General features: G+C 38.5%; 1 protein-coding gene across 9 annotated transcripts; it reads right to left on the bottom strand.

The window, feature by feature from the left end:
- On the bottom strand, positions 1-25,760 carry bin1b (bridging integrator 1b). Of its 9 annotated transcripts, XM_026158930.2 has the most exons (19): positions 25,391-25,746; positions 14,716-14,796; positions 14,174-14,228; positions 13,471-13,565; positions 13,039-13,074; positions 11,864-11,959; positions 10,631-10,738; positions 10,081-10,173; positions 8,900-8,985; positions 8,737-8,812; positions 8,603-8,658; positions 8,459-8,503; positions 6,015-6,057; positions 5,376-5,525; positions 3,532-3,552; positions 2,987-3,247; positions 2,700-2,753; positions 2,469-2,570; positions 1-1,200 (listed from the first exon to the last, which is right to left on the bottom strand). In XM_026158930.2, the coding sequence occupies exons 1-19, from the start codon at positions 25,469-25,471 to the stop codon at positions 1,099-1,101; spliced, it is 1,641 nt and encodes a 546-aa protein (XP_026014715.1). In that variant the 5' UTR covers positions 25,472-25,746; the 3' UTR covers positions 1-1,098. The 9 variants fall into 9 exon arrangements, with proteins under 9 accessions (XP_026014715.1, XP_026014717.1, XP_026014718.1 ...); XM_026158932.2 differs by lacking the exon at positions 8,459-8,503; XM_026158933.2 differs by lacking the exon at positions 10,081-10,173.
- Between the last annotated feature and the right edge of the window lie 497 nt (positions 25,761-26,257).

Raw genomic sequence — 26,257 nt, 5'->3', positions numbered from 1 at the left:
TTGTTTAATTGGCCTTTAATGACGCTGATTCCGTCCTTCAAATGCTGCATTATTAAATGTTCCTTATTTATTCCACAGTGTAAAAATATCTTTTGCACAGATTTCTGAAAGGCTCAGAGTTTTCAAACTTTAAACCTTTCAGTTTTCTGTGAACTCCATGGACACAAATTTATACTTCAAAAAAGATGAAAGAAAACGTGCTTAAGCAGCAACAAAGTGAAGTCCGGATAGCACAGACATTCAGAATCAAATTTATATGAAAAAAAAAAGTGTCATTAAGGGAAAAAAACAAAAACAGCCGAGTTTGATAGCAAGGTTCACCATTTCATTCATCATTGAAGAGAGAAAAAAACCCCAAAACAAAACCATGTGGGAATTAGAAAATGTAAGCTTCACGTCATCTCGTGTCCTCAAAATGGCCAGTAATATAAATTAAAAGCTACTGTTCCCTTTGAAAATCCTACAAGCTCAAGAAACTGAAACAGATTTTGACAAGGCAAGACAGAAACCCTGCAAATAAACCTTGTGGTGTTCTCCAGGGCTCTTTGAGGACTCCTGTAACTTTAGAATAATCACAGCCTTGTTTTCACAGAGGAGGGTCCCCGCCTGGTGTCACAGTGTTTGCTGTATTACAAACAAAATGAAAATACAAAGAAACACTTCATGCAAGGGAGTATGTTTTAAAAACATACTTTTCCAAAAACAAGAAAACATTTTGACATCCGTACAGTACATCCATGACTTATGTTAACTTACTTAAATATGAGTAACACACCACTTTGTGTTTTGTTTGGATTCACCGAAAGTAGAAGAAATCAATAAGTTAAAAATCAAAACAAAAAGAAATTTCAGGACAACATTTCGATTGAGATGTTAGCACATCGTTTACCAAACTGTCACAATAAAGGATAAAGCCTAATTCTTCATCATCTTTTAACATATATTAATTTTTTAAATACACACTTTTGCACCCAATTATGTTTTGCTAATACATTTTGGTGTGTAGGTAGATACGTAAAGACAACATGACTTCTTCTGTCTCAGATAAGATATCTGAGGAAATTGTATGAATAGCAGACTTTGCATGTGGCGTAAACCTCAAACCCTCTGGGTGAAGTTTTCGGGGAAAACGCCTTTGGCTGAAATATCTTTCTTCTGAAACCAGTGAGACTCCTTCAAGCCCATGAGCCAGCCATCATCCTACAGACACACACAGTACAATCAAAGATTTAACATTTGGTAATTACAGCCTCAGGTAAACTACATATCCATCCATTCACTTCCGCTTATCCTTTTCAGGGTCGCGGGGAGCGCTGGAGCCTATCCCAGCTGTCATAGGGCGAGAGGCGGGGTACACCCTGGACAGGTCGCCAGTCTGTCGCAAGGCTAACACACAGGGACAGACAACCATTCGCACTCACATTCATTTGCACATTCATACCTAGTGACAATTTGGATTATCCAATTAACCTATCCCCTCAAGCTGCATGTCTTTGGACGGTGGGAGGAAGCCGGAGTACCCGGAGGGAACCCACGCAGACACGGGGAGAACATGCAAACTCCACACAGAAAGACCCCGGCCTGATGTTGGAATTGAACTCAGGACCTTCTTGCTGTGCGGCAACAGTGCTAACCACCGTGCCGCCAGGTAAACTACATAAATAATAATAAAAAAAAATTTTTTCTTAGATAAATGACTTGTAAAATTGTTATTATTATTAGTAAACTACATAAATAATAACAATTTTACAAGTCATTTATCTAAGAAAAAAAAGTACATCTAAAATTCAACCAATAAGTATGAACATCTCTATGAACGCAGAAGTTTGGGTAGTTTGCTGCTTTACTCATGAGCATTCAGGAGTGTGTTAACACAATGCCAAAGAGAGAAAGACATCAGCAATGATCACTGAGAGCAACTGTTGCCGCCCACAGGACCTGGACACCTTACAGTCATCAAGTCGACCATGAACCACTAAAGTGTTCTAGAGTAAAAGATGTGGTGAGATGCTTTTAAATCCTCAAGTTTGAGTAGACGTGGCTAGTCACTTTAAATCAAACTTGAATGTTTTTTTCCAGAAAATGTTTGATAATGTGTCGCTAAGCTGAGCTTATTGATGCTATGAGCTGCAGTTCAACATGGTGGCGTTGGAGTCAATTTCACAAGATGAGGAGCTCAATAGCAGGACAAGCTGTATTTTGCCCATGTGTGCTATATAGTCATCTCAGGCACACCATCTGCTGTTCAAACCTTTTGTTTACGAGGGGCTGCTAACGAAAGAAAGATGACACATGGAGGAGGATCTAAATCAGCTTGTTTCAGACAGAGAGCAAACTGATGGGTTCCGGTATAGGATTTAAAAAAAAAAAAGTTATTTTGAACTGTGGATCATGCAAAGCTACTCTAGTGTAGTGCAAGAATAAAAACAAGAAGCTAAAATAAGCAGAATGAGTCCACTTAAACTGACCTGTTCATCTGGGTTGTCAAAGGCCAAAACCAACACAACGTCTCCCATCTTCAGTTCCAGCTCATCACCATCAGTAGCAGCATAGTCGTGTACCGCTTTCACCTGGAGAAAACAAAACAAACGTTTCTCATTTACATCTGATTTGCATATGAAGTCTGTAAAACTGAATCTTTTTAGAAGGTGCAGGATGTTACCTTCCTGTAATTAAGCATAAAAATTTGGTTCACTTACCTTGTAGAGGAACCCTGGAGGGAGTTCGCCATCTGAACCATTGGTCACCGCACTCTGGACCAACAATACACAGAAAAATCAAGATATATAATTCAGGAAGTCTTTGAAATGCTCCATTTGGTTAATGATAGAGAGGTTAGAAGTATGATAGAGTAAAAAGTAGATCAAAGTGGAAGAAAAGAAGATCAGGTTGATGGCTTTTTAGGGTGCTTTCCCCAGATTTGAGGGATTCTTGACTTTTCAGCATCTAGCTGAGGTCCCACCTGCCCCAATCCATCCAACTCTACCTGTGTGTATTGATCATCACCCCAGCCCCCCTGTTCCACATTGGCACCGTCGTTGTCCCAGTTGGGCTCGGTGTATGGCTGAGCCTCATAGTCTGTGTCGTCAATCCAGCCCTCCTCACCCACCGCCGTCTCTGCCTCATCCCAGCCAGGCTGACTATAACTTTGGGTGTTGCTTTGGCTGTAATCCCATCCACCTTGGGCTTCTTCTTGATACTGGTCATCGTCATACTGCTGTTCAACCTCTGTGGCAGTCTGTTCTTGCTATAAAGGTCAAGCGTTGTGGAGCATTGTGACAGGTTTGTAAGCATAAAGGTTGGGTAGGTGGATGGATGAGGGTGGCAGAGGAGCATTTGGGTTTAAAGAGTGTAACAAGAGTCACGACCCAGGGTTTTGCAGGGTATTAAAAAGGAAGGAGGTTTTAAAGCATGAAAGGAAGAATTGAAGAGCTTATTTCAAAGTCCACAAATACAGAAAAATGTAAGAAAAAAGGTGTAGTTGTGGTTTTCTAAGAGAGCCCTTAATTAAAACAAAGAACCCATGCTTACCCAGGAGTCCCATGATGCCTCCTTGCATGGAGCAGTAAGAATTGAGACAAGCAGTGAGACAGAAGAGTACAAAGAATCTTTTTCATAACGATTCATTCAAGTGCACAATTCATGTGATTTAGCCCCTTTTTAAAAGAATAAACTAAGCCAAACTTCAAAAACCAAACACATTGCGTAAACTGTTGATGCACTAATCAATTATTTGCTTGCATTATGAACCTTGAGAGAACCATATAAGCACCAATCACTGTTTTTGGGCTAAATCTGGTATTGCCATTCGAGGTTTTTTTCAATCGTCGCTTTTTAACCACTTTTAATCAAAGTCATCTCAAAGCCTTCTCAGCCTGTTTTTGTTTGATGGGAAAGAGCTAATAAATACTAAATCCAAAACAAAGACAGCAAAGGAGAACCAGCTGAATGCATGAAAATGTTTACAGAACAGCAAAGACATTTCCAGGATATCCGTCTATTGTCAAAAATCAATGAACATCACCAGTCAGTCGATCTGCATGCAAAGCGAAGCTGGAAGAACTTAGACATGCAGTGAAGAGGTTAGATCTTTCCAAATAAAGCCCAAACACACACCAAGAGACTGCAGTTACATGCAGTCAGAATTTTATTTATTTATATTTTTTACTTCTAAGCTTTTCAGATTTAGCTGTAAGTGGGAATTACAACAGCTGCACTTCTGAACGGTACCCTACATTTTTCTTTTTGCACCATTAATTAATGTATTTGTTTTTACATAAACTTTTTGAGTCTTTTGCCTTAGATAGTGTTGGGGTGGAAAGTGGAGGCAAAGGGCCTCAGGTTGAGCTTGGGTTTAACTTAAACACAATCCCTTTACCTGGGCAAAGCACACCCACCTGGGGAGCTGGACAGGTAACGGCCTGAAATACATCCACATCCCAGTCCAGCAGGTTCACCCCTGACCAGGGCTCACACTGCTTCACACACACACACACACACACACACACACACACACACACACACACACACACACACACACACATATACACACACCAAATCCATGTTAGGAAGGTGTTTACATTTGCTAGCGTCTGATAATTTAAGTGATGCTGATGTTCTTTTAAACCAGCGACTCCTCAAGTCTATGCTGCTGCTGCACCCTAGAGGATCTTAAAGTTACTGCAGGTGGGCCATGAGGGGTACTTTATAATGAATGCATTTGTAATTTCAAACTTTAAAATTATGAATACTGATGAATTACAAAGACTGAACTTTTTTCCTTTTTCATGTACCTCCGATGTGCCCGTCTGTCAGGGTCACTCTAAAGTTAAACCTTATTCCCTATTTCACTTTACTTCCTGTTTTATTTTGAAGGTTAGATTCTGGTGTTTTTATGTCAGTCTTTATCAGGCCATTGTTGTATATGCTTTGTTTTCTTCTACTGATTCTCTGTGTTTGTAGATTTAAACTTTTCCTTCCTTCTTTGTGCAGCGCTCTGTGTTGTTTTTTTTATTAGATTAGTAAATAAGGTGCCATTTTGACATTGTCATTTTCAGTCTGCATTTGTCTTTCTGCAGGGATACACTTTATTACCAAAGATAACACTAACATTAAGACTAAATTAACAGTGATTTTGAATCAGGTTTGGGATTACAGCGTTCCTCAGGGCTTTACCCCAGGCCTTTTTTTCCTCACTCAGATACTGTAAAACTCGAGTTTCCTGTTAATAATGGAAACACATATCAGTGTGTTTTACTCAGTAGTGACTTTATCTTCCTATCTTCCCGGACCTAGTCTAACAAGGTATTTCTGTCAAAGTCATACAGGATCTTTTTATAAGTACCCAGAACATAGACATTTGCAGTCAGCCTGACCTGCAGCGTCGTGGTCGTGGAGTCTGTGTTAGTGTCGTGCACTGAGGGCTCATCCTCAAATGGGCTGACATTTTGCTGTTGCTGGTTCGGAGATGGCGTCATTCTTGGTGGAGGCCGACTGGGAGGTGGGCCAGGAGGCGGAGCAGACCTCTGTACATCCAGGAGGCGTTAAATCGAAATCACACAGCACCGCACACATGCAAAAGCAGTGAGGGAGACACAGGCATGGTAGTAAACAGAAGTAATGTATGTGTATGTGTGTGTGTGTGTGTGTGTGTGTGTGTCTGTGTGTGTGTGTGTGTGTGTGTGTGTAATATGATGTTGCTTTAGAGGTTAGGGAATTCATTTTTTCACAAATTTGTTTGTTAATCATCATAAAAATGAAATACTAACTAACAACTGACAATCTAATTAAAGTGCAAACACATTCAAACATTCATAGAGACAATTATCATTTTAATCACATTTTAAGTTGATTTTAAAGAGACGTTTACAGCAAAACTTCCTCTAATGATTTGTTACATTAAAAAAAAAAAAAGGATTAATCTTATTTTTTGACATTTTAGGATTTTATGAAACCTTTTAACATTCAGTTTAGGGTGTTTGGGGATTATTTAGTTGTTTATTTTTTCATTTTACCTTTGGTGCTGAGCTGGCCGACTCATTGTGGTTGGCTCCCTCACTGAGAGAAGACAGAAAGAGACAGAGAAAGAGAGAGAAAAATGAAGGGGAGAGGAAAAACAAGGGAGGACCTGAGCAGGAAATTACTCTGCACAAATAATAAAACATTAAAACCATTTAAACCATACATGCAGTTCTGAGGTATGTCCACAAGAAGGCAGCAATGAACTTTAAACGAACCTCTGTATCACGATTTCAAAAGCGTGCACATGACATCACAGACTTTGGTTATCGGGTATCAAACAACACAAATAGGAAGTATTTAATGTGATTTAAAAGGTCACAGCTTGTTCATTATTACTAACAGTTTGGCTGAATTTCTAATGTGTACTTGCAATTAGAGCAGGGCGATATGGCCAAAAATATTTATCACGATATATATTTGAAAATTTGCGATAACGATATAATTGATGCGAGACAAAATACAACTCCACAACATTACTAGCGCAAAAAGACAACCTACCATTTATTTTCACTTAAACAAGAAGCTGGTTTTTATGTACATTAAAGCTTTATAAAAATGTAACAGTGCAAATGCAAATTCCTTGCTGAAAGTTTAACCAAAAGGCATTTTCAGTAGAAATGGGCTGACATATCCTGAGCATAACCATGTATAATATCCACTGAAGTTAAAAGAGGTGCTTTGTAACATTAAACTGCAGTGTGCAGTACGTATTTTTCGGACCATAAGGTGCACGGGATTATAAGGCACATTAAGCGAAACAAAGCAGTCAGATAAATCAAACTTTATTAAACTCATTCTTCTTGCTTCCTCCACTTCTGTACCATTGATTCATTAATGTTGAATTCTCTGGCAGCTGCTCTATTCCCATGTTGTTGCAGTATATTAATGACTAACCTTGTATTGTGGATGGATTATCTCAGTTGTTCTCCTGACTGAAGTTTGGTCCGTTTAATAATAATAATAATAATAATAATAATAATAATAATAATGATGGATTGGATTTATATAGCGCTTTTCAAGGCACTATTCATTCACTCTCGCATTCACACACTGGTGGAAGCAGCTATGGTTGTAGCCACAGCTGCCCTGGGGCAGACTGACAGAGGCGAGGCTGCCATATCGCGCCATCGGCCCCTCTGGCCAACACCAGTACACCAAGGACACAACGACCAGGAGAGAGAGCCCGGGGATCGAACCGGCGACCTTCCGGTTACGGATACGCTTCCCAACCCCCTGAGCCACGATCGCCCCGTTTACAGCATCCTGCCATGTGACTGAATTTGTCTCTAACTATCAGGAACCTTAACGTTAACTTTTATAAGTGGAAAAGTATTAGTGTTCGTCCTCCAGCTTCACTGTTTATGTTATGCTAACATAGCTGTGTCGCTAGCGATCACGTAGCACATCATTATATACCAGCTAGCCCAACTTCAGTAACCCTACAAACGTCACTGCTGTTTAGTTTCCTGTCTTCATTTATGTTGGAAGTGATAGCAGAGCTGTACTTTTGAATTTTTTCAGAAATCTCTCAGTCAGAACATGCAATATCATGCTTAGGTAACTAGCGAGCTAACTTCCGCTAGCTTCCTGCTAACTTCTAACTCCGTTTAATGTAATACATTTTGTTTTCATGGATGCCTGGGAGTTAAACTTCATAGTTACACCTGGTAAAGCAGCAATGCTGATCGTTTTATTAAAGATGAAAGAATTTAGACAGTTTTTAACTCTCAGTGATGCTGCAGTGTTGTTTGACCTGAAGCATACGGAGTTCAGAACCCAGATTACTCCCAGATTTAGGAGCATCTTAGTCCGACAAATACAACAATAACGACGGCCGCTTGCATGTTCTGCAAAAAAAAGTGCTTTGTCGTGTATCTGACGGACAAACACCAAACCAGTTCCACATCACTGAAGTTGCACCATTTTTACAAACCAATTCTGGTTCATTTGTTTCACTCAACAATCGGCCGTGTGCGTATGAAAACAAAGGCACTGCGCATGCGCGTTTTACTCATATTCTATCGCGATATTTCATTTTCCTATCGTTGCCTAACATTATACCGGTATTACCGTGAACGGTATAATATGGCCCAGCCCTACTTGCAATGTAGAGATGGAGGAATGCCCACATACAGGTTCCAATCTAGGCTGGTGGAAGCACCTGATAACTCCTGCACAGCTTAGATGAATGCTTTTGTACTATATAGATACTATATGTTATTATTCTATATTTTAGCACCTCTGAGTCAGTGACAATGATAATCAACCAGAAAAGCAGGAGGATGTTGTGCCCATCTTTTATATACAGTCTGTAGCCAAAATCAAGCACATGCATCACTTCAATCTTCAGACATGAAGCAGGTGGTTGCATGAAAAACACTCATGCTCATCAGCTTGTTTCCCACCAGGTGACGCCTTAAAGAGCAACAGATTTTACCTCTTTGCACAGTCTTCTGTCTTTGACGCTGCAGTAGCACCTTTTCTGCAGCAGGGGGCATCGTGATGGACATTACTCTCCTTTCCTTTGCATGTTGTTGATTTTTTTTTAAATTATTATTATAACTTTATATTATAAGCTTACTTGATTTGCCTCTGCTCCTCCAGTTTGGTCATGATGTCATTCAGGTTTTCACTGAGCTGTGGAGACGCACAGAGGGCGTGTAGATTACAAACTGATCAGCGTTCACTTCAATTTGATCAGTTAGTTTGACTCACTTTGCTCATTTCTTTGTGGAACTTCTCCTGATGACCTGCCAGGCTCTGGAATGTGTTAACATAGACGCCAACACGCCTACAAACACGCACACACGCACATTTTTAAAAATTTGATCTAAGGTGTCAAAAAAGATTTAGATGAAGAAGATCGACAGTTTTTGACCTGTCCCAGAGTGCCGGAAGCTCGTCCTGTAACTCCACATTCAGCTCCTCAAAAATTTTCTGAGCTCGGCCCAAATCCTCCTCCGCCTACACACACACACACACACACACACACACACACACACACACACACACACACACACACACACACACACACACACACACAGTTAATAATGGCAAATTTCAATGTCTTTAACACATCTCTAAATAAATAGAGTTTTCCATAAGCACACAAGCATGCAGGCAAGTACAGGGTTTCATACAGGAGCTACTGCGAGGGTGTAGATGACACAAGCAGAATGCAAACACTGCTGACTGGGAATCAAATTAAAATGAAGGCCTGCAGACATGATCAGCAGAGTCATTTTAATGAGTAACCACAGATCAATGTAGCTTCCAGGTCTGAAAAGTGAAACCACCACGGAAGAGTCTTAAACCTGTTTTTGTTCTAGAACGGAGGGGGACGGGGGGGACGGGGCCTTTATGACCTCACTAAGTCACTTTCCTGGTGAGTCTGAGGTCTCAGTCGCTAGTCTCAGGTCATACTGCATAAAACACCAAATTAATTGTAAATTATGGTCACTATTAGAGTCAGAAAGAAGAGACACCCAGGATATGCCTGTTGGCTAAAGAATTGCTATTTGAACTGACAAGAGCACACCAATGCACTGTGTGCCCATCTAAATCAAGCTGTATATAAATGTTGGCCAATCAGAAGCATAAAAACAATAACACAACACACAGACTGATGTATAAAAAGAAGATAAACACATACACTTTTGAGAAAATCCTTGTTTTACACAATGATGATGCAGGGTAAAACATTTAAAGAAGTGGCATTTCTCAAAAGACCTATGTGGATAGGACCTGAGGTCTCAATCTTTTACGCCATCTACAATACTGTGCTAAGAGGACGAGAAATGCAGCAACAGTAACAAGTTCTGCGACTTTGTTTACTTTTCTCAGAGGCCTCTGCTTTTCTTGTACTCCGGCAGTATCCGACAGATCTGGCAGCATCGATCTGATGCTGGGAGAATCCCAGCTGACTCACTGGCTGACGACTTGTCTGTCACAAGTTGCTGTGAAATAACTCCACGCTTCACAATGCTGATCATGTCAAAGGACCTGGGTTACAGTTTTCAAGGTGAGGAGGGGGTTGTCAGTGATGAACCAGAGTTTCACCTGGTTGTAGGAGAGGTTAGTCTGAGCCACCTGGTGAGCTGATATCAAACCCTGAGCCCAGCTGGGAGCCGCCATCTCCAACAGGGCTGCTGGCTAACCACACACACCATGCAAGAGAGAGAGAGAGGGAGGGAGGAGAAGAAAGCAAACCAGAATTCAAGACAAATGCAAACATGTTAATTAGGATTTAGTTAGCGAGAGGTTCCACGAGTTTAACAAACGCTATTTAGTTAAACAGTCATTTTGATCCTTTGACTCGAGGTGGTGTAAAGACCAGTGTTTTTTCAACCCTCTGTGAAGGCTGTGCTCCTGCAGTATGATGAGGAACTTTTGCTGATTAGCACATCAGTAAAATATGATTAGGTCAAATGAAATTTTATGTTTTGTTTTACCAGCTGAAATACAAGATTTCTTTTTTGCCTTCACACATTGATGATGCCATTACATATAACATAAAAAAGTCAGTCCACCTTCAGCCAAAGACTCTAAACTGCTCCATTAAACATGCTCAAACACACACAAACGTGCACACACTCTCAGTGACGGTTACCTTGGCGATCTTGGCCTCATCCTTCTTTTTGCCTTTCTGCAAGGAGGTGAAGTGATGGCGGGCGCTGTCAAAGTCCACCAACTTCCTGTCGCGCTTTGCTATACGAGCCTGCAGGAGAACACAGCTTTAAATATGTTTAAAGGGTGTAATGTCATACAATACTGTGCAAAAGTATCAACTCAGCCCTTATTTTATTTATATTTTGTGAGGAAATAGAGACATGTTTATTGAAACATGCAAACATACATGTAAATACAGCATATAGGGCAAAAACAGAGTTTGTACAATTCTATGTCAACATTTGTTCTGTTCTCCGTCAGAATGATCCCACACTGCTTCAATAATGTTGAGGTCCGTGCTCTGTCGAGGCCAATCCATGACTGATAGTGCTCCACTGTGTGTTTTTATTTCCAGATATGATTTTACTACTACTATATCACTATCATGCTGAAAATGAAGCTGTTGCCAATCAAATGCTTTCAGATGGTTTTGCATGGTGGATTAAAATCTGATGGTACATTTCTGAGTTCTTAATTCATCAATTTTAACAAGATCTCCAACACCACAGACTGAAATGCAGCTCAAACCATGACAGAGCCTCCACCGTGTTTTACAGATGGCTGTAGACACGCACTGTTGTACCTCTCTGCTGATCTTCTCCAAACATACTGACAATGCTTTGGATTAATCACTCCATCAGATCGGTTTCCACTGATTTTCAGTCCAGTCCAGCTCTTGTGTAATTTTCATACCTCAGCCTTTTCTCCCTGTTTGCCTTCATTAAAAATGGCTTCTTGACAGCCAGCCTTCCACTGAGACCATTTCTGATGAGGCTTCAGTGAACAGTGAACTTACGGACAGGACAGAGACAGTTTTTAGATCTGAGACTTGTTCTTTTGTCCTCGACTTGTCCAGTTTCCTCAATTTTTTTAAGGACACACTGCACACCATGCAACATCAAGTAGTGTTTACATGTGTAAGAGATGTCTTTAATATAGGAGCAAATTATCAGTTTTTTAAAGTTTCAAGAAAAGCGGATTTTCAAATTAAATCCCAGTGCGTCTACACACTCAACAGATTTTTATTATCCACTTGCAAGTTTAGTGGGTGTTTGATTACATCTTTCAAACACTGCGTTTTATTCAAACACAGTATGACAAACACCTTTTATTTAGAAAAGCCAACATGAGCAGTTGTTTTTGTCCTGTGGTTAATTTTCAGAAACATGCTCACCTTGATGTCAGGAAACTGAGAGAGGTACATGTCCATGTCCTGCAGAGATTTGTCCGTGATGCTCTGGTGGTAATCCAACCACATTGTGTCTGTATCCTGAAACACATAACACAATTACATAAACATCTACCTTTCTTTTTCTTTTTTTTTTACTCACTCATACATCCTCCACGGCACTTATTCTTCTATTTTTTCTGACATTTTAATTTGTAGATGATTCAGGGGGACCTACTTATTTTCTTTTATAGTGGTATAATAGTAACTGTAACTGTGGCCTTTTTTAAATTAATATTAAGACAAAGACCAAAATGCCATTGGTAGAGGGCTGCAAACATGCTCATTTCTGCTGTGAAGGTGTACATTTTAACATGCTCTGGGGACTGACTCACTTTGGAGCCAGTCTCTAGTGGCTATCGGAAGTACTGCCGCTCCAAAGGTTGGCACTTAATTTGGTGTCCCCTGTGTCTATTTATTGCATGAAAAGACCATTTTTTAACCTGTAAACAAGTGTAAAATTGATCTGATTTCCAGAGGTTAACAACCTGTGAACTGCCTTGCATTTGCATTTATGTAGGTCACTGCTCATTTACTTTGAAAGGCTCACCTGGACCCATGAGCTTCCAGCTTTCTCGGCTTGTAAAACTAAAGTAAACTGGAAATCCATATCAACTCCCAGCTTTTCCTGACTGTTTCCTGTACTTCCTTGAAATCCTGTTCATTGAACAGCTACAGTTTAGAGTGCTGCTCACAGTTTTTACACAGTGTTTAGTTGTTGTTGTTTTGCCTGTTAAAATGGTTATTGGCCGTTGTTTTTCAGTCGTTCTGATGATTTGCATACTTTTAAATATCTGCTACCGACCAGAATAAAGTGATCCTAAATGCTTTTAAGACAGCTATTCTAGGTTGTTTCTGGATATGTCGCTACAGTAAAGTCTGTTAAAGAGTCTACACTAAAACCAAACTAAAAGCCCCTACTTCACCAGCGTGTCCCACAATGATCACCAGAATTAGTTTTAAGCTTTTACTTTCCATCGGTCATATGTTTAAAAATTCAAGAATGCTCACCAGTCTGAGTTTTTTGGTAGAAGTAAAGACATTTTCTCTCTGTTTTGATTCTTAAAACAATCTGTCCTGATGAGATCTGTGGGACACACTCAAAGTTTTCTATATTTTACCTCCAGGTTAATGTCCATCTCCTTCTCTATCAACTCCTTCAGGGTGGAAGGAGAGAGCCATGCAGTTAAGAAAAAGAAATTAAGTATGTTAGCGGGAAGAAAAAGAAGAAAAAGAAATCGAAGAAAGAGACACACAAGAGAAATACAGTAATGTATGGAGGACCACAGCCACCTTTTAAAAATTATTGAACACATAAATAAGTAAATAAATAGATAAACAGGAACACAAGTGTTTTATATTTCTTTTTCATATTTGGTGGAATAGCATCTTTATTGTTTATTTGTGTTATTTTGGTGGTTATGGCCCTCCATAGACTGAAGTTTTTATGATATTTTTGTTATAATCAAACAGCTATATCATTTAGCTAATGAACGGATGCTGTTACAGAGAAGAGAGCAGTTCGGGTGAGATGTTTTTATTTCCTGTCTCACCTCAGCCAGCGCGTCCATCTCCTCTTTGCCAAACCAGTCCGGTTCGTACATGTCCGCCAGACAGTCCTGCAACCTCCGCGACGCGTCATGCATGGCTGAAACACAAACAGAAAAAACACACATAATTACACACAAGATGACCAGAGAAAAATAATTTACGCTCTTGATTGTAATTTTACATTTTGTTTCGTTTCTCATAGTATTGCTTGTCTCTTGTTGTTTTGCAGTGTTCTCGTGTTGAGTCTGTTTTTTGTGTCTTTATTATCACTTTGATCCATATTTTTTGGTCACTTAACATCTCTTTGTAGTAGAAACATGCACAACTAGTCCACTAGTCAATTAAATACCGTCTCCTTGTGGCTGAGTTCTGTTGTTCCTACACACTTCCGGTTTGCAGTAACCGCACTCACAGTTGATTGTGGAGTATCTACAAACTGAGTTGTTGTAATGGTGACATGCTGTTGCAGCCAGGCTCAAATTCAGTGAGCTCTTTAGAACGACCCATTCTTTCACAAATGTTTGTAAAGACAGACTATATGAAAGCTTCAAGAAACCATAATAAATGTGTCTGTGTGCAGCATGTTTTGGTTACAATTGACTTAAAAAGTGATATGAACCGACTGGAGAATTCAGCATCAAACAAACTAGCTGCTTCGCTATGATACATGTTAAAGCACAGCTTGTAGCCTTTTTGCCAACTTACTTTTCACTGCTGCCAGGTATGCTTTCAGGTCCTTCTGCAGTTTGGTGCCTTCTCCCTGAAACAGGAAGCACAGTGAGCAACAACAACAACGTTTAAAACAAAAATTGAATGGAAATAAAAATGAAAACTACAATTAGTAAAAGCAATTATAAAATTCAAGCAAAAAAAAAAAAAAAAAACCCCACTGAAACAAAGTACAATGCGTTCCTTTAATGTTACTTTATTGTGAAGGGTAAATCACACAGGAAGTCACTGTTGAGGTGCTAGGGATGCTAAAAAGCATATGACCTTAGGTTTAACTTTAGTTTAATATGTTATGTTTCTTCTATGCTGCCTAGCACTAATATTAACTGGAAAATTACAAGAGTTGCAACAACTATTATTAATCTAATTAAAATACTACTAAGCAGATTTATTTATAAATGCTAATTAGAGGATAAACTAAAATAAAGCACTATGATAAAATATGTTACGACATTAACAAGTGCAGTTTATGGGCATCAGCAGCATCAGAGGTGCGGAAGTTAAAAATGTCTCCAAACCATCTGCTTGTTGAAGTTGGCCACCATCTCCTCAAAGACAACATCTCGGGTCTCATCTGCTTTGCCAAGCTTCTGCAAGACCTGCAGAGAACACAAGAGGACACGGTGATTGATCTAGTCACACATTTTATTTCTGTGGCTATTTTAGATCTATAAGTGGAGGTATGTAGCGGTCTATTTTCAGGCCACTGTCATAGCCAGTTGACGTCTGTGGTTAACACCAGCTGTGTGTGTCAGCTTCAGCGAGGACATCTGAGTTAAAACTTGTTTTTAAATTTCAGCTTGAACTCAGAATTAGGATTAGGGTATTTAGTCCTGAAGGACTAAAACAGGTTTACACAGCAAATCCATGGAGCCCAAGGACTTAAGGGGACCTGTGTGCCAGTGAATCACTTTAAATTTCAAGTTGGAAAGCAGTTTACTAAATAGTAGGTTCAACATACCATATACCCATAAATTCATTCAGTTGCAGCCTTTGTGGTGTTTAATGGTAAAGAATACAACAGTTTTCAAATATAGGCTCAATGTGCAAATTTGACAGAAAGTCAACAAGTACAAATGGATGATTTTACCTTTGTTACTGATGCTCATCAGGGAAACACAAAGACATTAGATGCTATTGAAAAAAACTTTAGACCCTCACAGTTAATTGTAAAGAGATCCAAAATATTCTCCAGGTAATATTACACCTGGGACTTGATTGCACAGTACGCAGTGATATCATGCTCATTACAACCTGCTCCAAGAAGATTAGGTATGCACACCATTAGTTACCATGGCAATGTACCCAGGTAAGAATTGGGTAGTACAGGATTCCCTAATGCACCCTCTGGAAGTTACACACCAAAAAAAACCCCAAAATACACATAAACACGTATAAAATGAGCACAAAACAACCTGGAAGAGATGCAAATGCATCACAGTACGATACAAAAACATGCAAAACTATACATTTATCATAAATAGAAAGAGGCAAAAACACCCACAAACAAACATGAAGAAAAGTTAAGCCAAATAGTTCCTGTTTAGATGAAATGCAAAATAACCCAAAAAAGGAGATATGAATTTTTTTCATGGACACAAAACATGACCACATTTGAAACTGAAAAAAAACAAACAGAAAATAACCAAGAAAACTAAAGTACAAACTAAATAACTGTAAAGAAAAAAATGTTTAGTAGCCAGAATAAAAATGAAAAATGACCAAAAAGGACAGAGAAAATTTTAAAGACAGGTGCAAAAGCAGAAGCAGAGACACAAAGGGACCACATGTAAGAATTACGGACATTACTGTTTGGTCGATTATTTATTTGTTGTAACTTTGCTTCATGGCCTGTTTAGATGGTGCCACATTTGTAAGGAAGATGCATTTGAGGTTGACCAGTAGACTTGAGTATGTGTGTTTGTGCTCATGAAAAACCTGCCAAATGTTTGCTGCCAAAGCCAAACAGCATGCCAGAATACGAAAAACACCCAAAGCAAGAGAAGAGGTGCAAAAATGAAGCGAAAGATAATAACCAGAAAGAAAAGAAAAATGTCCAGAAAAATTCACAAAGGATGCAAAACAACAAAAAGCGATGCACATCAAAATACTAAACAAGCGCAAAGTGAAGAAAACTTTTTACAAAACAACTAAAAATATGAAAAAATAGACACAGTTTCTGTTTGCTGTAGTTTTTGAATCTAAATGACAGGAAAGAGACACATAATAACCCAAGAGAGATTCAAGCTGAGCACAGACAGAGAAATAAATGGACTAAAAATAAACTGCAAATGACACAAACCAATGAAAAAAAACTAAAAAAACAACTAAATGTAAATGCAAAGCAGTGAAAAAAAAACCCCAGACAAAAGAAACAAAAAGCTGAAATTGAACACAGATGGAAGCAAACTGATGGCAACAAAACAGTGAGAACAGATTCATGTTCCAGTCCTTCTATAAGTCATGAACCAGCTGTATCACAATACATCTGAGTGCTGTGTGTGAGACATCTTTAGAAGAGAATTCACTTCATCTATGGCATCTTTTAAAATTAGGGCAGAGTCAGCATGTGTGAGGTCAAAGGTCAAAGCCTCTGTGTCCTGTGACCCGACAGTTTTTTGAAATGACGTTTTTCAATTTTCTTTCTATATGATGTTTGCTACTTTTTAGTTATGTATTGTTTTATGTTTCATATAAATATATTTTTAGTTTTATTTTCTAATGATTTTAATAAAATTAAAAGGTTTTTTTAATTAATTTTAATATTAATAATAATTGAATTTCTGGATTTTGTATGTTTTGGGTTGTTTGATCTTTTCTAAACAGTTTCTACTATTGTTCAGTTATATTTTCTAGATAGTTTTTAAATGTTTCCCTTACTTTCTGAATTTGTTTCTACAAGTGCTTTCATTTTATAGTTTCTTATTTTGTTCAAAAGGTAATTTAAACAATTTATTGACTGAATTTCTTAGTAATGATAAGTATAAGTGACATCTTTTGGCTTCAGTTTTTTTCTTCTGTTGTTAGTTGAAGGTCAGCAGCTAATCTGATCAGATGACTGACTGCAAGCACATGGACGAGCATCCACAACACCTACACCTCTGCCACCTGCCGCCCTAATCCTCTGACGGATACACAAACCAACATCAACACTCAGAGGGGACTTCCCCACTAGTCTGTTTATAACTCTCCAAGAATATAATCATCACACATCAGGAAAAACTTGTTCTTCATCTAAAACATGCACGCTGAAGAAAAGCGTAAAAGTCATGGTCCATTCAGGTCAGTAGAGAAAAAAATCATGAATCAAACCCGAGTTTTGCTCTGTAATGGTTCGTGACTGTGCTGGTTTATCTATCTTTGCGAGGACCTGTGCAAATCTCCAACTACATCAGGACACTTTGGTCAGTCCTCATAGTGGGACAAACCTCCAAAGACCTGTTTCAGGACACAGTCTTAGGTTTCGGCTCATAATCACGGCAGCATAACGTCCTCGCAAAGACAGATGTACAAATGTGTGTCATTACTGTCCACTGCATATTGGTGTCGAGTTTCAACCTCCCCAAAATACACCCGGAGCACACACAGAGGGAGTTTGAGGGGTATTAAGAGTGACGAAGAGGAGGTCCAGGGGCAGCTAAATATAGATTCACCCTCCCATGAGCCCCACCCATAGCAGCAAGGCATGCTGGGAGTCGTGGGAGGGAGGACAAGTGTTCAAGCCAAGCAGGGCAACTTTGAGGTTTGGTAAGTTTGGAATCAAATTACTAATTTTAGAGAGCTAAAATTAGTGGACTTATTATTAGGCATTAATTTGTAAGATAAACTAATTTTGTTTAGTCATTTTTATCTAGATAAATGACTTTAACATTTAAATACTTCATTTAAAAATCTCACATTCTGGTTTTATTTTTGTTTTTTGTAACATTTTAGCAAAAGAAAAACACATTTTAAAACATTTAGTGTCTCTAAATTTTTAGTATATTTTGAATTTCGTCTTTTAATTACTGTGATTTATCTATTGTTGATACCATTTTCATTATTCCTTAAAATTCAATAGAAGGAAGGAAACTATAAATAAATATGAAAACACTCTTAAAATAATTTTTGTATTATTTCCCCATTATTTCTTATAACAACTCTAAATTTCATATTTTAAAAATATGAAAATAAAAATCAGAGTATGTTTGTCTTTCTTCAGTCCGATGTAAACATTTTAAATTTACTCTTTAGACCGGAGGGTGAACTGATTAGAATTTCATGGCCAAAAGCCAAAGATGAAGACGACCATGATGAAGGCCAAAAGGTAAGGGCTGATTTGCTGATAAGAAGCACAAATGTAGAAAAGAATGAAAAATTATATTTTAGATCCTAAAGTTCTGGACATGACTACTTGATAGAGGTGCACATGAAGTAATTATTCTAGTTCTTCTTGTTATTATTATTATTATTATGAATAACCACATTATTAGGTTATCATTAGGTAACAGTTCTATTAACATTGCATTTTTTAAGCAGTTTCATGGAAATTAAAATGCTTTTCCTCATCCTTATTGCCAATTGTGTAATCACAGTATTTTGCTGTATCTTTTCCTTTTGACTAAATTGGTTGTCAGTCTGCTTCCCAACTCCAAATGCAATTTAGAGTCAAATCTTTTGTTTTTTCAAGTCCAGAGCCTCAAAACCTGAAAACAGCATTTTCAATCATAGCCCAGATCCTGCAATAAGGCTTTTGAAACCTGAGCCTCAAGCATTCACAAGAAAATGGTGACTCAGGTCTTTAAAGTAACCACGTACAAGCAGACAGTTCAGAAAACCAACAAACTTTCAAATCACAGAGTGAGTAGCTGATGTTTTAAATTGAATAAATGCTAGAATAACTGTGATGAATAAAAGTGATGAATAAATCTTTTCTTCGGCTTAAATAGAGTTGGTATGGTTATGGTACCACTATGGAAAAAAACTGAACCAATGATCAGTATTTAGCCTGTTTTTTAAACTAAAGTAGCGCTGAACTTTGTAGTTCAGGCAGTTTGACAAAATTACTTAAAGGTGGGAATAACTATCCATGTAGAGCAGTTTAGGAAGAAATTTGGGATAAAGTTTTCATTCGGTGAGGAGAAGGGAGCTCAGGTGGGGGCGTCGACAAAACATTAGGGCACTGGTTGGTGTCACAGGTTGCGTCCTCTTTGACTCCAAGTGCCACAACAGGTCTCCAGCTGTTTTCTAAAGAGCACCACCTCCACTGCCACTACGCTCACAGATTCATCTGTGGAGAATTTTCCCAGCATGCTATGCATCACAGCTGACTGGATGATATTATATCACTATGACAGTCATGGCGGCACCCAGGAAAGTCTCCGGATTGTTGGGCCAGCTGGTCCGAATCAAATTATTACTGTGCACCCGGCCGGTACCCGAGTCGAACCCAAAGTGCAGCAGTAGAGTGTGTGTGTGTGTCTTTAAATTTGAGCTTTTAAGCAGTATTTTCTCAGAATTTTCAGTTAGTCCCTCAAAAGTTTGAGATAAAAGTGCAAAATCTTGATTCATCAATGGCAAAAAGTGCCTGTGTTTTGCTTTTTTAGCTTTAAATCTTCCATAGCTTTGTCTGCAGCAGAAAGGACAACTTAAGGGGTCATTTCTGTAAAGCTCTGCACCATTTTCACATGGTTAATGGCTTGATTAACTGTAGTAAGCTTTAATCGTATCTAGCATGCTCATAATGCTAATGCAACAGGTGGTATTCTGTCGGTGTATACATTTGAGGTTTATGTATTTCTATAGTACATCAAAAAAAAACATTTTTTAAACATAAACATTTAAGTAAAATGCATTTGAAATATATTAAATCAAGGTTTTATTTATTTGTTTTAAATAATGAATAATTAAAGAGAATATGCTTGTTATAAACTGAATATATACCAAATTCCATTAAGTTGTACATATGTAACAATATTAGATGTAAAATTTACACGTACAAAGTAACTGATTTGGACATTCATAATTTTTGAGTGTATAAGAATCACTCAGTTTTACAAGCGTCTCTTCTTCCTTTGCTTCAGGTAAAGTTTCAATCTGCAGGATTTTGGTCTGCATATTTAAAAACAGTCTGATCTCTCTGCTGTGGATGGGAGGACAGACACTGGAGTTTAACAACGTAAAGCGAGCGTGGAGGGCAGCGTGCCAGCAGACAGACAGCTGAAGCCAGCCCCTCCCTCCTCCCCACCTCCCCTCCGCCTCGGCTGCCAGCCTTCAGCGGGAAGATGATACTCTGACCTTCCTCTTTACTCACCGCACCACAGCTCAAAGACTGAAAGCTCAGGGTCAGAAAAAGCTGCGGTCTTTCTGATTTCTTCTGCTGCATGAATGCCAAGATGAATTTCCAGAAAACAAACTACGTATTTCCTGTGTTTTAAAATGCAATCCACTATGTTTTCCTCTTGGACACTGAAATCAGCCAAAGACTTTTTGGTAATATTTCTGGTACCTGGTGTACCAGAAATATTATTAAGAAAGTTGATTGGACTTTCATATGTGCTGGTATTTTAGTTTTTTAGAAAATAAAATCATAAAAAATAGTTATTAAACCATTTTAAACAATTTAACAAATACTCTTGATTTGATTAATTTGACTTTGAGGTATAATTCATTGTCTGCTTGCTTCATTTATTGGTGTTTGAGCTGAATGTTGGATCTGGATATAATAAAATTTCAGTCGCTGATCAGGTGTATTCACAGACTACAGCTTTAGAAATTAAAGCCACTTTATCAATCAAATCAAGTTTGCTGCAGCTGGATAAAAAACCCCTGTGCTGATATTTTAACTTGATTACTCTTTGCCCGATTGATGACTTTAACACAAGTGAAGCCTGATAGGTGAAAGCTCTCTTGAACATGCCGGACTTTATCTCTCTCTCTCATTTTAAAGAGTACCCTCCACCTAAATAAGCTCTCCCATTCAGACACGGGGAACATAGGACATGGATGCCACTTCATTCAGCAGCGAGCGACAGTGGCAGCGGCTGCTATTTAAAGTCCATTCAAGAGAAATGATCAATCAGGCTCTGGTGGCTCAAACAGCAGAAGGGCAGCACCATTTAAATTATGCATCCATATAGCCAGTGTTGCTATGAAAAAGTACGAAAAACATATTTGCTCCATTTTTAATATAATGACATGTAATTTCATTTTAAACTTTCTTGTTATATGAGACAAACTTTTTCCCAACATAAGAAGTTATTTTGTTATTCTATTCGTGTTCCCCTGTGGAGGACTCCTACTGACTCCAGCTGCTTGATGTTGGCGTCTACTAGACAAAATAACAACAGATTTAATTACACATTTATGTTCCCCTCAGGTTAAACTGGTTTATGTTTTGGATCCCATGATCTTCAGGTGCACTTTATGCACACTCTAGCAAAGCTAAACACATTTCCTTGAGCCTCAAATAGTCATATTTCATCCAAATTTTCAGCTGCTCCTTTATTTCCCGAGGAGTCAGGACAGCTAATCTTGGGTGGCATCCCAAAGCAGAACAGAACATGCGAGCTATAGGTCCGTGTCATTAAGCCACTGCAGAAGAAGAAAGATCAGGACCTATTCTGATCATTTCCAGCTCTTTATCCTTTTTACCTGGGCTTTGCATGAGTCCCGGTTTGAAATAATCCTTATTCATCTTATTCCATACTCCCTCAGTGCATCCTCTGTCTGAAACAAGTCATTTGAGCTCCTCCCTCTTTAAGAAAGTTTTCTTCTGACTTGTTACTCCTCACAAACAGAAGGTTCAAACAGCAAGTGGGTGGGGCTTCTGTGGTTTAGATGACCATGGTATGTGCTCTCTGTTACATCACACGGATCCATAAGCAGAAAATAACTGTGTGAAATGTAGAAATTAGGGTAGTCTGTCATCTGAGCTTTTGGTTTTCAGAGCTACTTATGCATAGACTGATCTCATTATCTGAAACTTTGAGCATGATTAATATAAACATCCACCACTGCAACAGGAGAACATGACAGAACATAAACAAATGAAGATTAGGCTCTTTCCAGATATGAGTTTTATTTGTATGCCAATTTACCCACTTTCACTTAGCGCAATATTTACTTATGAAACATTATAAGCTTTTTTTTCTATACTTCCACAGCTTTTAAAATCTTTACCTGATGAAAACAATTTATTGCAGTTCTTGCTACCAAGTGTGGTGCGACAAGTTATCAGGTATTGGGGACAATTACTTTTGCACACTGGGGCAGGTAGGTTTGGAAAATATTTTTCCCTTATGAAGTCAACATTTAAAAACTGCATTTTGTAATTGCTCTGGTTATCTTTGTCTGATATTAAAATGTTTTGGATGATCTGAAACATTAAAGTGTCACAAATATGCAAACAAAAATGCAGAAAACTGAAAGCTACGGTCTTTCTGGAGAACTCCTGTTGCTTTTCCAGGACTATACATTATATTTTTCTCACCACTGGCACGTAACACTCAGCAGAAGATTAAGCAAAGTCAAACCTGACAATAAAAATGTGTGATCTGTGTTGCTCAACTGAATAAATTGTTGTTGGCCTGTGTCCTTATTCTTTATGCTAAGCTAACACAGTTCCCTACTACCAACACTGAACAACTTCTTCACCCAATTTCTGGTCCTGATTTTCAAGAACAATTTGTTGTGTTTATATTTTGAGGAAATTTTAACTTTTAGGACTCAAAAACTAAAATGGCTTCAAAAGGTTTGTGGTGGCTAGATTTAAAAGTGACCGTGGCTGCACGCTTGTGTCATTTTGGGGAGGCAATCTTGAAGACTCAGCAGCTGAGATTTGCAGTATATATGAAATCTCTACGACTGACTGACTGACAGCACTCCTGGTGTGGCCCTGAGGTGATTAGAGGTTAAGACCTCAGCAGGCTTAAGTAAGAAGAGTGATTAGTGCAGACAATAATAACTCAGAGCTGAACACAGACTGTTGATCAGGTTTCATCTGGTCACTTTTACAACTATTTTCTCTCCTCTTTTCTTTCTGTTTTTAATGAAAGACTTTAAAGCCTTTTAAAGTGGCACCTAGATTGCTCACCAAAAACCAATTACAAGCACGGTGACAAAAAATTATCACAATGAAATACTGTTAACCTCCTTAAAAGACAGATTTGACATATTTTAGAAATACTTTACAACTTTCTTTATTTAAAATATTTTAATATTATTAAATGTTAGGACATGTCACATTCCATAAATTCCGAGCTGAGGGGTTTATATGTGACAAACCCCTCAATCTATTTTAAGGAATTTTAAAGGATTTTAATCATAAAGGGGCATTTCTAAATGTAAAATTGACCTTTAACTTGTTTAAAACCTAATGAAAACACGCTTATATAAAACAATCTATTAGTTCCCCCAAAATAAGGAATTTATCCCAATGGCTCAGATTTTACCCCATAAAACACTTTCAATTGTGCCTTAAGTATATTTAAAGCACTCTGATATATTACAGTCTGGTAGCTGGCATGTATAAATAATTTCTTTGATTTAAAATACTTCATACTTCAACTTTCTTCTGTGCCTTAAACCCCTTTATCTAAAATACTTAAATTGGATCCACATTGTTTTTATCTCAAAATGCTATATTGTCTTTAATTAAGTAACTGGTGGCTTCCAAACTATTGACAGTTTACCCCTTAAGCCCATTTAAACTATAGTTTAAACCATTGAAAGTACTTTTGAGATATTGCAGTTTGATAATTGTTATTTAAATACCACAACCACCTCATTTTTACCTTAATTTCAAATGTCTTTAAGACTATCACTGAACTGTATTCTAACTGTGCCATAAATCGACCCATGACTGATAAATAAGGGATTAACTTGCTAATATTTGGAAAACCCCTCAATCTACTGTGAGGAATTTAAATGGGTTTTAACCACGAGAATCACCTCTGGGGTTTATTTTAAACTCTTTTTAAATTCTACAGTACAGTGGATCCAATTTGATATGTTACAGACTCTTAATATAACTCTGCTGTTTGTCATTAATAGCAAACAGTTGAGTGATAAATATAGTAAGTAAATGATTAGCCGATTGACATTTATTGTAATGGGTGTTAACCACAAAGAGCACCCTTGTATATGATCTTGGACCCTTTTTAAACCCATTCATTGGCTACACTGGACTTTCACATTAGTTAAAGATCTTAGAGCACTACAAATCACAGATGGCTTCCATGATATATGACATTTTTACCCCTTAAAACCACCTTAAACTCTACATAGCTTGCCAGTGTTTGATAATAACACCAGCATTCAAACTTCTCATCCATATATGGTAATTCTGGCCTCCTAAAAACACCATGGAAACAGCTTAAATGCTAACTTTCAGGGTTCAAAAGGCTCCAAACAATTGGGTGATGTCAAAGTGGTTGCATCCATCTTTTATCTACAGTTTATAGTTTCCACCTAATTAAGAGTTAAAAGCCTTTTAAGAGATCTTTCATGCTACTGGAGATTTTACCTCATATACTGTAAAAACTATTTAAAGTGCTTTTTTAGTAATTCAGGAAACAGGGCAAAAGTAAAGATTCAACCTGGAGGAGCAAAGGAACAAAGAGCAGTCTGGTTCCACCTGGAAATACATTTTGTTCCATTGAGTGGTAAAATAATGTTACTGTGCCACATTCAAGCCTAGAAACTTATTGTTTTGCTTTTATAATCCGGAAAAGAGCATTTAAAATGATGCACCAAAACAAAAAAGGGGGATTTGGACCATTTGTCCTTCTGTAACTTGTGGCTAAGTTGCCCTGACATGACAACAAAAGTTTGAGGGGGAGCAATCAAATTTCAAATCATACTTCAGGGGGAGGGCCATCCCAGGCCCTACTTTTAACTCAAGGTTTTCATTTATTAATACTGTGGAATTTAAGATGCTATTAAAAAGGTTTTAAATCTCTGAATATTTTATGAAATACAGTTACATGCGGTTTGGATGTTTGGTGAATATATTACGACGCTGCAGTCGATTTAATGGGACAGGCTGATCCAAACTGAAACTTTCCTTAGAGAAAACCTTTTTTGTAGTCCGTTAACTCTCCCTCGTTTGAAGGTACAAAGTTATGGGATCCAGTTTCACGCCAGGACACTGTGTCCCGCTGCCATGCGAGCCTCCTATGCTGATCGGCTGAATGAAAAGTTGACCATTCTTACCTTCTCCTGCGCTCTGGTAAGCCTCTTCTGGACGTTGATGGCCAGTTTCCCGGCGGTGACCCCTTTCCCTATCTCGGCCATGTCGCGCGTGGCGTGGAGGACTCCCCTTTGGTGTCAGGACCAGCGAAGAAGGAGTGCGGCTTAAGTTGTGCCTCTTCTGGATGCCGACGGTGCGTAAAACCCCTCCGGAGGGACACTTGGCTCGCTGTGCGTAACTCTAATCCTGTTGACAGCTTCTTAAAGGTGCAATGCGTAATTTAATCCTATTTGCGTTTAGTAAAACCAAAACAGAAAAACTTAACAGAGTTTGGTGAACAAGGAGGAACAGATTCAGAAATCGTCCTGCTCTCGATTCTAACTGGTAATTGACAGACACACTTGGGCTCGATATGGAGAGATATTAAGTTTCCCCTCAGTCATCCTCTTAAAGGCGCAGCAGGCTGATATTATTAGCCGACAACTGTTGCATACGCGCAACAGTTGTGTTGCCGTCTTTACGCACGGCCCTATTTATGCGCACGAAGCGGGTTTTATGTCAGATGCGAGCGCTAAATCAACCCCGATGCCCCCTCGGAAGGCCGCACATTCATCAGCGGCAGAAATACACCGACAGACACGAGAGCTGACAAAACTCACCTGCTTCTTTTGTGAGCAGCCAGCAGGTGTCAGTAAAGGCACGTCCAGGTAAAACCTCCGCACCTGAAGACAGGTGTCTTGAGGATGTGTTGTGCATCTAATTTAGTCTCTCGGAGTGTTTTTTGTCCTCTTTTTTTCTGGGTAATTGTAAGTTTTGGCAGTGTTATTATAATGACCTTAAATAAAAATATGAGTTTATGACATCTTTTGAAGAAAGGGGGCACGAATTGT

Source organism: Astatotilapia calliptera, chromosome 23 (genome assembly GCF_964374335.1).
Source record: "Astatotilapia calliptera chromosome 23, fAstCal68.1, whole genome shotgun sequence".
NCBI classification, from domain to species: domain Eukaryota; kingdom Metazoa; phylum Chordata; class Actinopteri; order Cichliformes; family Cichlidae; genus Astatotilapia; species Astatotilapia calliptera.
Note: the sequence above shows the minus strand (reverse complement) of the source record. Positions and strands in the feature narration are given on the sequence as shown.